We start from the raw sequence: 14,421 nt of genomic DNA, 5'->3' as shown, positions 1-14,421 counted from the left end.
CGCTGGGCTATCTCTGGGTTGCCCCCCCCCCCCCTATGCATCCGCGCTGCACAGGCCGCTCCCTGGAGGGAGCCCCCGCCCTGGGGCAGCCATCTCCTTATATGGTCATGGAACCGGCAAGGGGGATCCTGACGTCATCACCCCGCGACGGACCGGGAGATCTGGCCGTCGCCACGGCAACCGGGACGGGCATGGCGGACAGGGTGAGGCCCTGGGGGGAGAGAGGGGGGGAAAGAGGAGGGGAGGGAGGGGGAGAGAGGGAGGGGGGAGGGGGAAAGAGGGAGGGGGGAGGGGGAAAGGGAGGGATGGAGGGGGAAAGGGAGGGATGGAGGGGGAAAGGGAGGGATGGAGGGGGAAAGGGAGGGATGGAGGGGGAAAGGGAGGGATGGAGGGGGAAAGGGAGGGATGGAGGGGGAAAGGGAGGGATGGAGGGGGAAAGGGAGGGATGGAGGGGGAAAGGGAGGGATGGAGGGGGAAAGGGAGGGATGGAGGGGGAAAGGGAGGGATGGAGGGGGAAAGGGAGGGATGGAGGGGGAAAGGGAGGGATGGAGGGGGAAAGGGAGGGATGGAGGGGGAAAGGGAGGGATGGGGGAGGGAGGGATGGAGGGGGAAAGGGAGGGATGGAGGGGGAAAGGGAGGGATGGAGGGGGAAAGGGAGGGATGGAGGGGGAAAGGGAGGGATGGAGGGGGAAAGGGAGGGATGGAGGGGGAAAGGGAGGGATGGAGGGGGAAAGGGAGGGATGGAGGAGGGAGGGATGGAGGGGGAAAGGGAGGGATGGAGGGGGAAAGGGAGGGATGGAGGGGGAAGAGGGAGGGAGGGGGAAAGGGAGAGAGGGGAGAAAGAGGGATGGAGGAAGGGATGGGGAGGGGAGGGTGGGTCTGGGTTGAGTCAGACAGTCTGGTTCTGATGCGAGTGACTGGTGGACCTGGGGAAGTGTGTGGGAAAGAACTGCAGATGCTGGTTTGCACCAAAGAGAAACACAAAATGCTGGAGGAACTCAGCAGGACAGGCAGCATCTCCGGAGAGAAGGAATGGGAGACGTTTCGGGCCGAGACCCTTCTTCAGACCGAGAGTCAGGGGAGAGGGAGACAGAGATAAGGAAGTGTAAGGTGTGAAAACGTGACATCAAAGGGGATGCACAGATCAAAGAAGATGTAGAATAGATCATTGTTGGCTAGTGGAAGGTGACAAAGAAGCAAACAGAGATACAATTTAATCAGGGGGACAGTCTGACTGGTCTGAGAAGTAGGAAGGAGCAGAGATGGAGAGAGAGGGAAAGCAAGGGTTACTTGAAGTTAGAGAAGTCAATATTCTGAACCAGTCTGAAGAAGGGTCTCGACCCGAAACGTCACCCATTCCTTCTCTCCAGAGATGCTGCCTGTCCTGCTGAGTTACTCCAGCTTTTTGTGTCTATCTTCAATGTTCATACCGCTGGGGTGTAAGCTGCCCAAACAAAATATAATGTGCTGTTCCTCTAATTTGCGCTGGGCCTCACTCTGACAGTGGAGGAGGCCCAGGACAGGAAGGTCAGTGTGGTAATGAGAAGGGGAGTTAATGTGTTTAGCAACCGGAGGTATGTCTTTTCGAACTTCTGTACCTCTTTCCTGATGGGAGAGGAGAAGAGGGAATGACTGGGGTGAGACTGGTCCGTGACGATGCTGTGTAGGAAGGAACTGCAGATGCTGGTTTACACTGAGGTCTGAAGAAGGGTCTCGACCCAAAACGTCACCTATTCCTTTTCTCCAGACATGCTGCCTGACCCGCTGAGTTTCTACATCGTTTTGTGTCTATCCCTGACTATGCTGTAAGAAAATAACTGCAGATGCTGGTACAAATCGAAGGTATTTATTCACAAAATGCTGGAGTAACTCAGCGGGTCAGGCAGCATCTCAGGAGCGAAGGAATGGGTGACGTTTCGGGTCGAGACCCGTCTTCAGGAATGGGTGACGTTTTGGGTCGAGACCCGTCTTCAGGAATGGGTGACGTTTCGGGTCGAGCCCCTTCGGGACTCGACCCAAAACGTCACCCATTCCTTCTCTCCTGAGATGCTGCCCGACCCGCTGAGTTACTCCAGCATCTTGTGAATAAATCCCTGACTATGCTGGTGGCCTTGGTGAGGCAGCATGAAAGGGGTGGTTCAGGAGCTGGACTGGAACTGATTTTTCCCTGCGTTTCTTGTTACAGGCCAGCGTGGCACTGCTGCGGGAGGATGGGAATGCACATTTTAAAGCGGGTGACTATGAGGGAGCCCTGTCCTGCTACACGCAAGCGATTGTGCTTTCCCCAGAGCTGACCGAGCTCACAGTCCTGAGGCGCAACAGAGCGGCCTGCTACCTCAAGCTGGTGAGTAAAATATCAAAGCATCCCGGCGCACAGGAGTGGCATGGTGGCGCAGCGGTAGAGTTGTTGCCTCACAGCGCCAGAGACCCGGGTTCGATCCTGACCACGGGTGCCGTCTGTACGGAGTTCCTACGTTCTCCCCGTGACCGCATCGGTTTTCCCCATGTGCTCCGGTTTCCTCCCGCACTCTAAAGACGTACAGGTTTGTAGGCTAATTGGCTTGATAAAAAATGTAAGTTGTCCCTGGTGTGTGTAGGATAGTTTTAGTGCGTGGGGATCGCTGGTCGGCGCGGACTCGGTGGGCCGAAGGGCCTGTTTCTGCACTGTACCTCTCAAATTCTCTGGATGCTTTCAAGACAGAGTTAGATAGAGCTCTTAAGGATAGCGGAGCCAAGGGATATGGGGAGAAGGCAGGAACGGGGTACTGATTGTGGATGATCAGCCATGATCACGGTGAATTGCGGTGGTGGCTCGAAGGGCCGAATGGCCTCCTCCTGCACCTATTGTCTATTGTCTAAAACGAAAACCCCAAAGACACACAGGTTTGTAGGTTAATTGGCTTCGGTAAAAAATTATAAATTGTTCCTAGTGTGCGGGATAGTGCTCGTGTATGGTCGGCGTGGACTCTGTGGACCAAAGGGCCTGTTTCAATAGACAATAGACAATAGGTGCAGGAGGAGCCATTCGGCCCTTCGAGCCAGCACCGCCATTCAATGTGATCATGGCTGATCATTCTCAATCAGTACCCCGTTCCTGCCTTCTCCCCATACCCCCTGACTCCGCTATCCTTAAGAGCTCTATCTAGCTCTCTCTTGAATGCATTCAGAGAATTGGCCTCCACTGCCTTCTGAGGCAGAGAATTCCACAGATGCACAACTCTCTGACTGAAAAAGTTTTTCCTCATCTCAGTTCTAAATGGCCTACCCCTTATTCTTAAACTGTGGCCCCTTGTTCTGGACTCCCCCAACATTGGGAACATGTTTCCTGCCTCTAACGTGTCCAACTCCTTAATAATGTTATACGTTTCGATAAGATCTCCTCTCATCCTTCTAAATTCCAGTGTATACAAACCTAGTGTCTCCAGTCTTTCAACATTTGACAGTCCCGCCATTTCGGGAATTAACCTAGTAAACCTACGCTGCACGCCCTCAATAGCAAGAATATCCTTCCTCAAATTTGGAGACCAAAACTGCACACAGTACTCCAGGTGCGGTCTCACTAGGGCCCTGTACATCTGCAGAAGGACCTCTTTGCTCCTATACTCAACTCCTCTTGTTTCAGCGCCGTATCTCTGAAGTGTAAAGCATTGTGTAGACTTGAAGTAGACGTGTTACCTTAATTTTGGCTGGAATAAATGTTTAATTGGCTTTGCGGACATCATGAATGATTTTTTTTTTCCTCTCCCACTGGTTCTCAGGAGCAGTACTCAAAGGCAGAGGCTGATGCTTCGAAAGGTAAGTGAGGAGAGGGTATTCTGTGTGTAGAAACGCTCAGCGTGGCGGCGTTTGCCTGCTCGTTCCTCTGCCGGAATGAGAAGTTGTCTGTTGTCAGACGGAATGTTCTGCCCGATCGGGAGAATGTAAAAATCCCACCACGTTGTCAAAGCAGAGAACAGGGATGTTTTTCTCAGGGTCCTGACCAACCAGAGTTGCCAAAACAAATTCTACAGTCCTTATCATGTCCTGAATTCTGTGGTTCAAGTCTACACAAGGGTATTTCACAGAGATGAAATTTGGAAAGTACTATTCAATTAGTCTTTTTCTTCGAAGATAGACACAAAATGCTGGAGTAACTCAGCGGGACAGGCAGCATCTCTGGATAGAAGGAATGGGTGATGCTTCGGGTGGAGACCCTTCTTCAGGCTATTAAACACTAACACCTCATAAGCTCTGAACTACAATAGACTATTATTATTATCTATATACAAAAACTATTGTTTGTTTGTTCCTGAACTACAGCCAAATCGGTACACGATAGCGCTACAATTTTAGGCCCACCTTACTCACCGTCATCCCTTCGGTGCCAATGGAAGAAGTTTCATTGAAATCGGTGTTATATTTTTAAAGTTATTCACATTTTAAAGTTTAAATCGATCTCCTCGGGGGGGGGGGAGGAGGGAGGATAAGGGGGGTTGAGGGGGATGGAGGGGATGGGGAGGGGAGGGGAGGGAGGGGGGAGAGGGGAGGGAGGGAGGAGAGGGTGCTGCACCAATGCAGGAGAGGTTTGGGCCCCACTTGGTCTTGTTATTATTATTATTATTATTTACAGTGCACTATGTTTACATATTCTGTTGTGCTGCAGCAAGTAGGAATTTCATTGTTCTACCTGGGACATATGACAATAAAACTCTCTTGACTCTTAAACCAGCATCTGCAGTTCCTTCAATAGACAATAGGTGCAGGAGGAGGCCATTCGGCCCTTCGAGCCAGTACCACCATTCACTGTGAGCATGGCTGATCATTCTCAATCAGTACCCCGATCCTGCCTTCTCCCCATACCCCCTGACTCCGCTATCCTTAAGAGCTCCATCTAGCTCTCTCTTGAATGCATTCAGAGAATTGGCCTCCACTGCCTTCTGAGGCAGAGAGTTCCACAGATTTACATCTCTCTGACTGAAAAAGTTTTTCCTCATCTCCATTCTAAATGGCTTATCCCTTATTCTTTGATCTGATCTGGGAAATATTGAATTCTTGCATGTTTTAGTTTAGTTTAGAGTTACAGCATGGAAGTAGGGACTTTGGCCCATCGAGTCATGCTGACCTTCAATCACTTGTTCACACTTGTTCTATATTATCCCACTCTCTCATCAGTCTGAAGAAGGGTCTCGACCTGAAACGTCACCCATTCCTTCTCTCCCGAGATGCTGCCTGACCTGCTGAGTTACTCCAGCATTTTGTGAATAAATACCCACTCTCTCATCCACTTCCTACGCTTGGGGCAATTTACAGAGGCCATTTAACCTACAGACGTGTTTGTCCGGGTTGAGATACTGACGATATTACACCAATTGCACAAATTTGCTAAACTGCTGGACCAGAAAACAAATCCTGAGTGAATCTAATCTGTCCAAAAACTATCCGTCTGTTCAGATCAATCCACACTTGCCTTAGCTTATGATGTATTTCACATTCTTTTATTCTTTAGTCAGAGGGTGGTGAATCCGTGGAATTCCTTGCCTCAGAAGGCTGTGGAGGCCGTCAATTGATATTTTTAAGGAAGAAAAGCTGCAGATGCTGGTGCAAATTGATGGTAGACACAAAATGCTGGGGTAACTCAGAGGGTCAGGTAGCATCTCTACAGAGAAGGAATGGGTGACGTTTCGGGTCGAGCCCCGAAGGGTCTCGACCCGAAACGTCACCCATTTCTTCTCTCCAGAGATGCTGCCTGACCTGCTGAGTTACTCCAGCATTTTGTGAAATAAATACCTTCGATTTGTACCAGCATCTGCAGTTATTTTCTTACACTTCTTAGACTATTCAATCACTTCTTGTTTGATAGTCCTAGAGGCGTGCAGCGTAGGTTTACTAGGTTAATTCCCGGAATGGCGGGACTATCATATGTTGAAAGATTGGAGCGACTAGGCTTGTATACACTGGAATTTAGAAGGATGAGAGGAGATCTTATCGAAACGTATAAGATTATTAAGGGGTTGGACACTTTAGAGGCAGGAAACATGTTCCCAATTTTGGGGGAGTCCAGAACAAGGGGCCGCAGTTTAAGAATAAGGGGTAGGCCATTTAGAACTGAGATGAGGAAAAACTTTTTCAGTCAGAGAGTTGTGAATCTGTGGAATTCTCTGCCTTAGAAGGCAGTGGAGGCCAATTCTCTGAATGCATTCAAGAGAGAGCTAGATAGAGCTCTTAAGGACAGCGGAGTCAGGGGGTATGGGGAGAAGGCAGGAACGGGGTATTGATTGTGAATGATCAGCCATGATCACATTGAATGGCGGTGCTGGCTTGAAGAGCCGAATGGCCTCCTCCTGCAAATATTGTCTATTGAAACAGGCCAAAGATAGACACAAAGTGCTGGAGCAACTCAGCGGGTCAGGCAGCATCTCCAGAGAAAAAGGATGGGTGGCGTTTCGGGTTGGGACCCTTCTTCAGAATGAAAGCCTGAACCGAAATGTCACCCGTCCTTTTTATCCAGAGATGCTGCCTGACCCGCTGGGTTACTCCAGCACTTTGTGTCAATCTTCGGAGCAAACCAGCATCTGCAGTTCCTTTCTACACAGAAACAGGCCCTTCGGCCCAACTCATCCACATCGACCAAGATGTCCCATCTGTGTTAGTCCCACATCTGCCTAGGGTCCATATCCCTCTAAACCGTCCCCATCCCTGTAAACCTTCTCCATTCATGCACCTATCCAAGTGTCTTTAAGGTCATTAAGTTCCTGTGTGTAGATCTGTATTAACTTTCCAGGGGATGTCCTCAGCAGTAAATGTTGTCCTTCTCCTCCCAGTCATTGAGGCGGATGGCAAGGACGTGAAGGCTCTGTTCCGCAGGAGTCAGGCCCTGCAGGAGCTGGGTAGACTGGATCAGGCCTTTGCCGATATCCAGAGGTGTGCTGTCCTGGAACCCAAGAACAAAGTCTTCCAGGAATCACTGCGGCAAATTGCAGCAAAGGTCCAGGAGAAGGTGAGTTTAGTTTTAGTTCAGCGATACAGCGCGGAAACAGGCCCTTCGGCCCACCGGGTCCGTGCCGACCAGCGATCCCCGCACACTAACTCTATCCTACACCCACTAGGGACAATTTTTACATGTACCAAGCCAATTAACCTACAAATCTGCACGTCTTTGGGGTATGGGAGGAAACCGAAGATCTTGGAGAAAACCCACGCAGGTCACGGGGAGAACGTACAAACTCCGCACAGACAGCGCCCATAGTCGGGATGGAACCCGGGTCTCTGGCGCTGCATTCGATGTAACTACCACTGCGCCACCGTGCTGTAGTGATGGAAAATCAGAAATGCTGAGGGAAATGTTGGTGCGTGTTGGCAGGCCAAAGACACGCATGGTGCCTGGGATTGCCTTTGTTATTGATGACTTGACTTTGAATTTTGCACATTGTCAGTTTGGTTGATAATGAAGATCGAGTTCAGCTTGTCTGAATTGTACGGGTTGCTCGGTCATGAGAGGATAGTGTACCCGGGCATTCATTCTGTGCCATCACCTAGTGTCAGAAAGCTGCCACATTAAGTTTAGCTTCGCGATACAGCATGGAAACAGGCCCTTCGGCCCACTGAATCCACGCCAACCATTGATCACCCGTTCACAGTATTTCTACTCATCCACTCCCTATTTGCAAACCTGCACATCTTTGTGGGTGGAAGCCCACAGAGTCACAGGGAGAACATGCAAACTCCACACAGGCCGATGTTGGGGGAGTCCCGAACCAGGGGCCACAGTTTAGGAATAAGGGGTAGGCCATTTAGAACGGAGATGAGGAAAAACCTTTTCACTCAGAGAGTTGTGAAGCCGTGGAACTCTCTGCCTCAGAAGGCAGTGGAGGCCAATTCCCTGGATGCTTTCCAGAGAGAGCTAGATAGAGCTCTTAATGATAGCTGAGTCAAGGGATATGGGGAGAAGGCAGGTACGGAGTGCTGATTGTGGATGATCAGCCATGATCACGGTGAATGGCGGTGCTGGCTCGAAGGGCCGAATGGCCTCCTCCTGCACCTATTGTCTAAAAGGTCAGGATTGAACGTCTGGCGCTGTGAGGTAACAGCTTTATCCACTGCGCCATTGTGCTGCCCAAATTAGATTAGCTGCACTCTCTTTTCCCACCCAAGCACCTTGTCTTAATTTTCTCCATTGGGACCCCAGCTTAATTAGCAAAGCCAGCAGTCACTACTTCCCCCCTCCCCTCATCTCCCTTGGGACTGTGGAATGTCTGTGGAATTCTCTGCCTCAGAAGGCAGTGGAGGCCAATTCTCTGAATGCATTCAAGAGAGAGCTGGATAGAGCGCTTAAGGATAGCGGAGTCAGGGGGTACGGGGAGAAGGCAGGAACGGGGTACTGATTGAGAATGATCAGCCATGATCACATTGAATGGCGGTGCGTACAGGCTCGAAGGGCCGAATGGTCTCCTCCTGCACTTATTGTCTATTGGGACGGTGGAAGCGATCAGTCTGCTCGAGACGCTGCAGCCTTTCTGGAGAAGACGCTCCCTCTGCTGTTGGGGGAGGGAGTTGCAGGATGTGTGAAACTGTGATGAATGTTGGACTTCTGGCCATCAGCCCTTCCCAACCCAGGCTTTGCTGGAGAAAGTATTTAGGAGCACTTTGCTCAGAGTGTGAAGTTTCTAAGAAAGGTCCTTTTTCTCAGAAGGCCGCACACTTCAAGCTGTGCTTTTGATGTACTTTCGTGCTGTGCTGGCATCATTGTTGCTGAACTCTGGTAAGAGCTTTGTAATAATCCTCATCTGCCATGTTCCCGTCTCGTTGTTCCCAGGTCCAAGAGCAGTCCTCTACTGATTCTCGAGTGGAACAAATGTTCAACATCCTTCTGGATCCTGGGGAGAAAGATGCCGACAAAAAACAAAAGGTCTGTGTTTTCTGGAGAATATTCTTTGATCATCGAGCCTAACAGCATGGAACAGGCCCTTCGGTCCAACTTACCCATGTTGTCCAAGATGCCCCATCTATGCTCGTCCCTCTAAACCTTGCCTATCTATAAACCTGTCCAATTGTCGAGTCAAGACTGTTTTATTGTCATATGTCCCAGATAGAACAATGAAATTCCTACTTATCTTTCTCACTTGTCTTTCAAATGTTATCATTATACCTGCCTCTGAACATTTCCTATCCGTATACCTGTCCTAATGTCTTTTAAATGTTGTTATTATACCTGCCTCAGCTACTTTCTCTGGTAGCTCGTTCCATTACTGTGAGGAGAAATGTGCCCCTCAGATTCCTCTTAAATCTTTCCCCTCTCACCTTAAACCTATGTCTTCTAGTTCTTGATTCTCCTACCTTGGGGGAAAGACTGTGCGTCCACCCGATCTATTCCTCTTACGATCATGTTCTGATCTGAAGGTAGTGCTGTAGATAGGTGGAAGGTATTTATTCACAAAATGCTGGAGTAACTCAGCGGGTCAAGCAGCATCTCAGGAGAGAAGGAATGGGTGACGTTTCGGGTTGAGACCCTTCTTCAGACTTATGTCGGGGGCGGGACAAAGGAAGGATATAGGTGGAGACAGGAAGATAGAGGGAGAACTGGGAAGGGGGAGGGGAAGAGAGGGACAGGGGAACTATCTAAAGTTGGAGAAGTCAATGTTCGTACCGCTGGGCTGCAAGCTGCCCAAGCGAAATATGAGGTGCTGTTCCTCCAATTTCCGGTGGGCCTCACTAGATGTAGTAAGGTGCGCTGTAGATAGGTGAGTGCTCAGCCTGTGACAGCAGCTTATGGCTTTGTGGTGGAGTGTAAAACTGACTCATACTTTTAGATGGCATTCGATCTTCATCAGCAAGTCGTAGAGTTATTGATTCTGTCACTGTCTTGTCATGTTACACTGGTGATAGGATATAACAGCTTTTAAAATATTAATATCAATTTATTAGGGCGGCACAGTGGTGCAGCGGTAGAGTTGCTGCCTTACATCGCTAGAGATCCAGGTTAGATCCTGACTACAGGTGCTGTCTATGCTTTGTACCTTCTCCCTGTGGCTGCATGGGTTTTCCCCAGGTGCCCCGGTTTCCTCCCACACTCCAACGACGTGTAGGTTTGTAGTTTAATTTGGCTTTGGTAAATTGTAAATTGTCCCCTAGCGTGTTGGATAGTGTTGATGTACTGGGATCGCAGGTTGGTACGGACGCGGTGGCCCACGGGGCCTGTTTCTGCGCTGTATCTCTAAACTAAGCTAAACTAAAGCAGGGGCAATTTACAGCGGCCAAATCTATCAATCTTTGGGGTTGTGGGACGAAACCGGAGCACCCAGAGGAAACCAGTCACAGAGAGAGTGTGCAAACTCCACACAGACAGCACCTTGAGGGCAACATTGATCCAGGGGCCCTGTAGCTGTGAGGAAGTGCCTCTGCCTTTGTGCCACTTTGGTGCTTTTTATTGTTTTGGAAAACTCTGCTTTTTTCTGATGTGAGATATTTTGTGCCTTAAATGTTTCAAGAAAGGTCCTTCAGGTCATAAGGAATAGGGGTAGGATTAGGCCAAACGGCCCATCAAGTCTACTCCGCCATTCAATCATGGCTGATCTATCTCTCCCTCCTAACCCCATTCTCCTGCCTTCTCCCCATGACCCCTGACACCCGCACTAATCAAGAATCTGTCTATCTCTGCCTTAAAAATATCCACTAGCTTGGCCTCCACAGCCTTCTGTGGCAAAGAATTCCACAGATTCACCACCCTCTGACGAAAGAAATTTCTCCTCATCTGCTTCCTAAAAGAACGTCCTTTAATTCTGAGGCTGTGCCCTCTAGTCCTAGACTCTCCCACTAGTGGAAACATCCTCTCCACATCCACTCTATCCAAGCCGCTCACTATTCCAAGCTGCCCTTTGCTCCTTGTTGCTCTTCTCACTGAGTCTTCCCACTATCTGACTCCAACTGTCACTGCTGTCACTGGAATCTAAACGATGAAAAAAAATTGAAACTGCTTAGCTGAGAAAGAGGTTTCCACACTTGCAAAAGTCGGTCTTTGGAACTGATGTGCTATGATGCTGAAACGATATTCTGCACTCTGTTCCTTTCCCTTCCCTCTTGACCTATTAACAAAGCTTTACACTGTACCTCATTACACGTGACAATAACAAACCTAAATCCAATCCTTTTTATTAGGTAGGAGATGATTCGGGTCGGACCCTCCTTGCTGACCCAAAACGTCACCTATCCATATTCTCCAGAGAAGTTGCCTGATTTCCTGAGTTACTCCAGCACTTTGCGTTTAAATCAGCGTCTGCAGTTCCGTGTCCTAGTCTTATTATCTGAATGGTGGCCGATTAGGAAAAGGGGAGATGCAACGAGACCTGGGTGTCGTGGTACACCAGTCATTGAAAGGAGGCAGCAGGCAGTGAAGAAAGCGAATGGTATGTTGGCATTCATAGTGAGGGGATTTGAGTATAGGAGCAGGGAGGTTCTGCTCCAGTTGTACAGGGCATTCGGGAGACCACACCTGGAGTATTGTGTACAGTTTTGGTCTCCTAATCTGAGGAAAGACATTGTTGCCATAGAGGGAGTACAGAGAAGGTTCACCAGATTGATTCCTGGGATGGCAGGACTTTCATATGAAGAAAGACTGGATAGACTCGGCTTGTACTCGCTGGAATTTAGAAGATTGAGGGGGGATCTTATAGAAACGTACAAAATTCTTATGGGGTTGGACAGGCTAGATGCAGGAAGATTGTTCCCGATGTTGGGGAAGTCCAGAACAAGGGGTCACAGTTTAAGGATAAGGGGGAAGTCTTTTAGGACCGAGATGAGAACTTTTTTTTTCACACAGAGAGTGGTGAATCTGTGGAATTCTCTGCCACAGAAGGTAGTTGAGGCCAGTCCATTGGCTATATTTAAGAGGGAGTTAGATGTGGCCCTTGTGGCTAAAGGGATCAGGGGGTATGGAGAGAAGGCAGGTACGGGATACTGAGTTGGATGATCAGCCATGATCATATTGAATGGCTCAAAGGGCCGAATGGCCTACTCCTGCACCCCTATTTTCTATGTTTCTATGAAGACTGGTTCTGACCCGAAAAGTCGCCCGTCCTTTTTCCCCAGAGATGCTGCCTGACCCGCTGAATTACAATTAAAACACAAAGCACTTGTGCTTTCACGGCAGGATAAGCACTCATCCATGAAAACCAAGCCCAAAGCCAAACCTCACTGTTCCTTAATCGATGCATGTGACAATACATTGATCTTGATCTTGAAATCTTGAAGTACTGTCTAAACAGATTATACAAACTTATGCTTCTTCTTCTTTTGTGTCCATCATCCATGTTTCAAATGTTGACATCGCTGTCTTCGTCCGTCCTGAAGAGAGCGCAAGCTTCCGGCGACAATCAGTGGGAGCCATCACTTGTACAGTAGACGATGGTGGTAGCAGAATTAGCTCAGGACACTTCCAGGTTCCAGCCCCCCGACGTGGACCTTCTGCTATGGGGCCAAACTTATGCTCAGGACAATAACTAACTCCATATGCAATAATAAGCTACCAACATGTTAAAAAGCACATAAAAACTGATCATGTAGATGCAAAATGCTGGAGTAACTCAGCAGGTCAGGCAGCATCTCGGGAGAGAAGGAATGGGTGACGTTTCGGGTCGAGACCCTTCTTCAGACTGAAGAAAGGTCTCGACCCGAAACGTCACCCATTCCTTCTCTCCTGAGATGCTGCCTGACCTGCTGAGTTACTCCAGCATTTTGTGAATAAATACCTTCGATTTGTACCAGCATCTGCAGTTATTTTCTTACACTATATATGTAGATGCAAATATATCATTGTGGTTATCAAGTGGGCACCTCCCTTCACTCATCATAGAGTTAAAGAGTGATACAATGTGGAAACTTGCCCACACCGGCCAACATGTCCCAGCCACACTAGTCTCACCTGCCCGCGTTTGGTCCATATCCCTCCAAACCGCTTTGGTTGAGTTACTTCAGCACTTTGTGTCCATCTGCCAGCTCCTTGTTTCTACTCTGATGGTTTCTTTCCTGCACAGGCTATCCAGAATCTGATCGTTCTTGCTCGCGAGGACGCCGGGGCGGAGAGGATATTCCGCAGCGACGGAGCACGTCTCCTTCAGAAAATGCTGGAGACGGGGATTGTGGACATGATGCTGGCTTCACTGCGCACCCTGGTGGGACTGTGCTCGGGCCACCAATCTCGGGTCAGTCACGGGGCAAATGGGTTCTCCTTGATTCTTCGGATATATACATTAATTTCCTCGATGTTGGAATCTTGCGTGGAATATCGTCACAGTTTCTCTTTGGGGTCGGGAGTCCAAAACTAGAGGGCATAGGTTTAAAGTGAGAGGGGAAAGAATAAAAGGGGCCTGAGGGTCAAATGTTTTCATGCAGAATACGTATATGGAAGACACTGCCAGACCAGGTGATAGAAGTAACTGCCGTTACACGTCTAAAAGACATTTGGACAAGTACATGGATTAGTTTAATTTAGTTTAGAGATACAGCGCGGAAACAGGCCCTTCGGCCCACCGAGTCCACACCGACCAGCGATCCCCACACATTAACACAAGCCTACACACACTAGGGACAGTTTACACTTATACCAAATATACAAACCCACGCCAATTAACCTACAAACCTGTATGTCTTTGGAGTGTGGGAGGAAACTGAAGATCTCGGAGAAAACCCACGCAGGTCACGGGGAGAACGTACAAACTCCGGTCAGACAGCACCCGTAGTCGGGATGGAACCCGGGTCTCTGGCGCTGCAAGTGCTGTAAGGCAGCAACTCTACCGCTGTGCCACCGTGACCGCCCTGGAAAAGGATAGGAAAGGATATAGAAGGATATGGGCAAAATGCAGGCAAATGAGACTAGCTCAGGTCCTAGTTCTTGTCCAGACAGAGGTACAAAAGACCACAGATGCTAGATTATGGAACAAAAACAAACTGCTGGAAGAACGCAGCGGGTCAGGCAGCATCTGTGGAGGGAATGGACGGCCGATGTTTTGAGACGGGACCTTTCCAGTGGACTTCCCGTCCTAAAACGTCGACTGTCCTTTCCCTCCGCAGGTACTGCCTGACCACTGAGACACTCCAGTGGTTTATGTCTGGCTTAGGAAAACACCTTGGTCGACGCGGGCAAGTTGTGCCAAAGGGCTGACTTTCTGTGCTGCAAAACTCTAGTGACTCTGAGTTATGTATGTTTTAGTTTTAGAGATGCAGCATGGAATAAAGATTAAGATGCCAACATATTATTTTAAACAACAGACAAAAGACAATAGACAATAGGTGCAGGAGGAGGCTATTCAGCCCTTCGAGCCAGCATCGCCATTCAATGTGATCATGGCTGATCATTCTCAATCAGTACCCAGTTTCTGCCTTCTCCCCATACCCCCTGACTCCGCTATCCTTAAGAGCTCTATCTAGCTCTCTCTTGAATGCATTCAGAGA

The 14,421-nt window shown here is 49.1% G+C and overlaps 1 protein-coding gene across 1 annotated transcript in view; it reads left to right on the top strand.

The window, feature by feature from the left end:
• Positions 1–101: 101 nt before the first annotated feature.
• The window catches only part of LOC144610973 (protein unc-45 homolog A-like), a 49,124-nt gene continuing 34,804 nt past the window's right edge, over positions 102–14,421 (top strand). The window contains exons 1-6 of the mRNA XM_078430020.1: positions 102–203; positions 2,186–2,344; positions 3,759–3,795; positions 6,801–6,976; positions 8,792–8,884; positions 13,005–13,172. Coding sequence (XP_078286146.1) covers positions 102–203; positions 2,186–2,344; positions 3,759–3,795; positions 6,801–6,976; positions 8,792–8,884; positions 13,005–13,172 — 735 coding nt within the window. The remainder of the gene's footprint in view (positions 204–2,185; positions 2,345–3,758; positions 3,796–6,800; positions 6,977–8,791; positions 8,885–13,004; positions 13,173–14,421) is intronic.

Source organism: Rhinoraja longicauda, chromosome 38 (genome assembly GCF_053455715.1).
Source record: "Rhinoraja longicauda isolate Sanriku21f chromosome 38, sRhiLon1.1, whole genome shotgun sequence".
Lineage (NCBI taxonomy): Eukaryota > Metazoa > Chordata > Chondrichthyes > Rajiformes > Arhynchobatidae > Rhinoraja > Rhinoraja longicauda.
The sequence above is the reverse complement of the archived record's forward strand: the minus strand, read 5'-3'. Positions and strand labels throughout refer to the sequence as shown.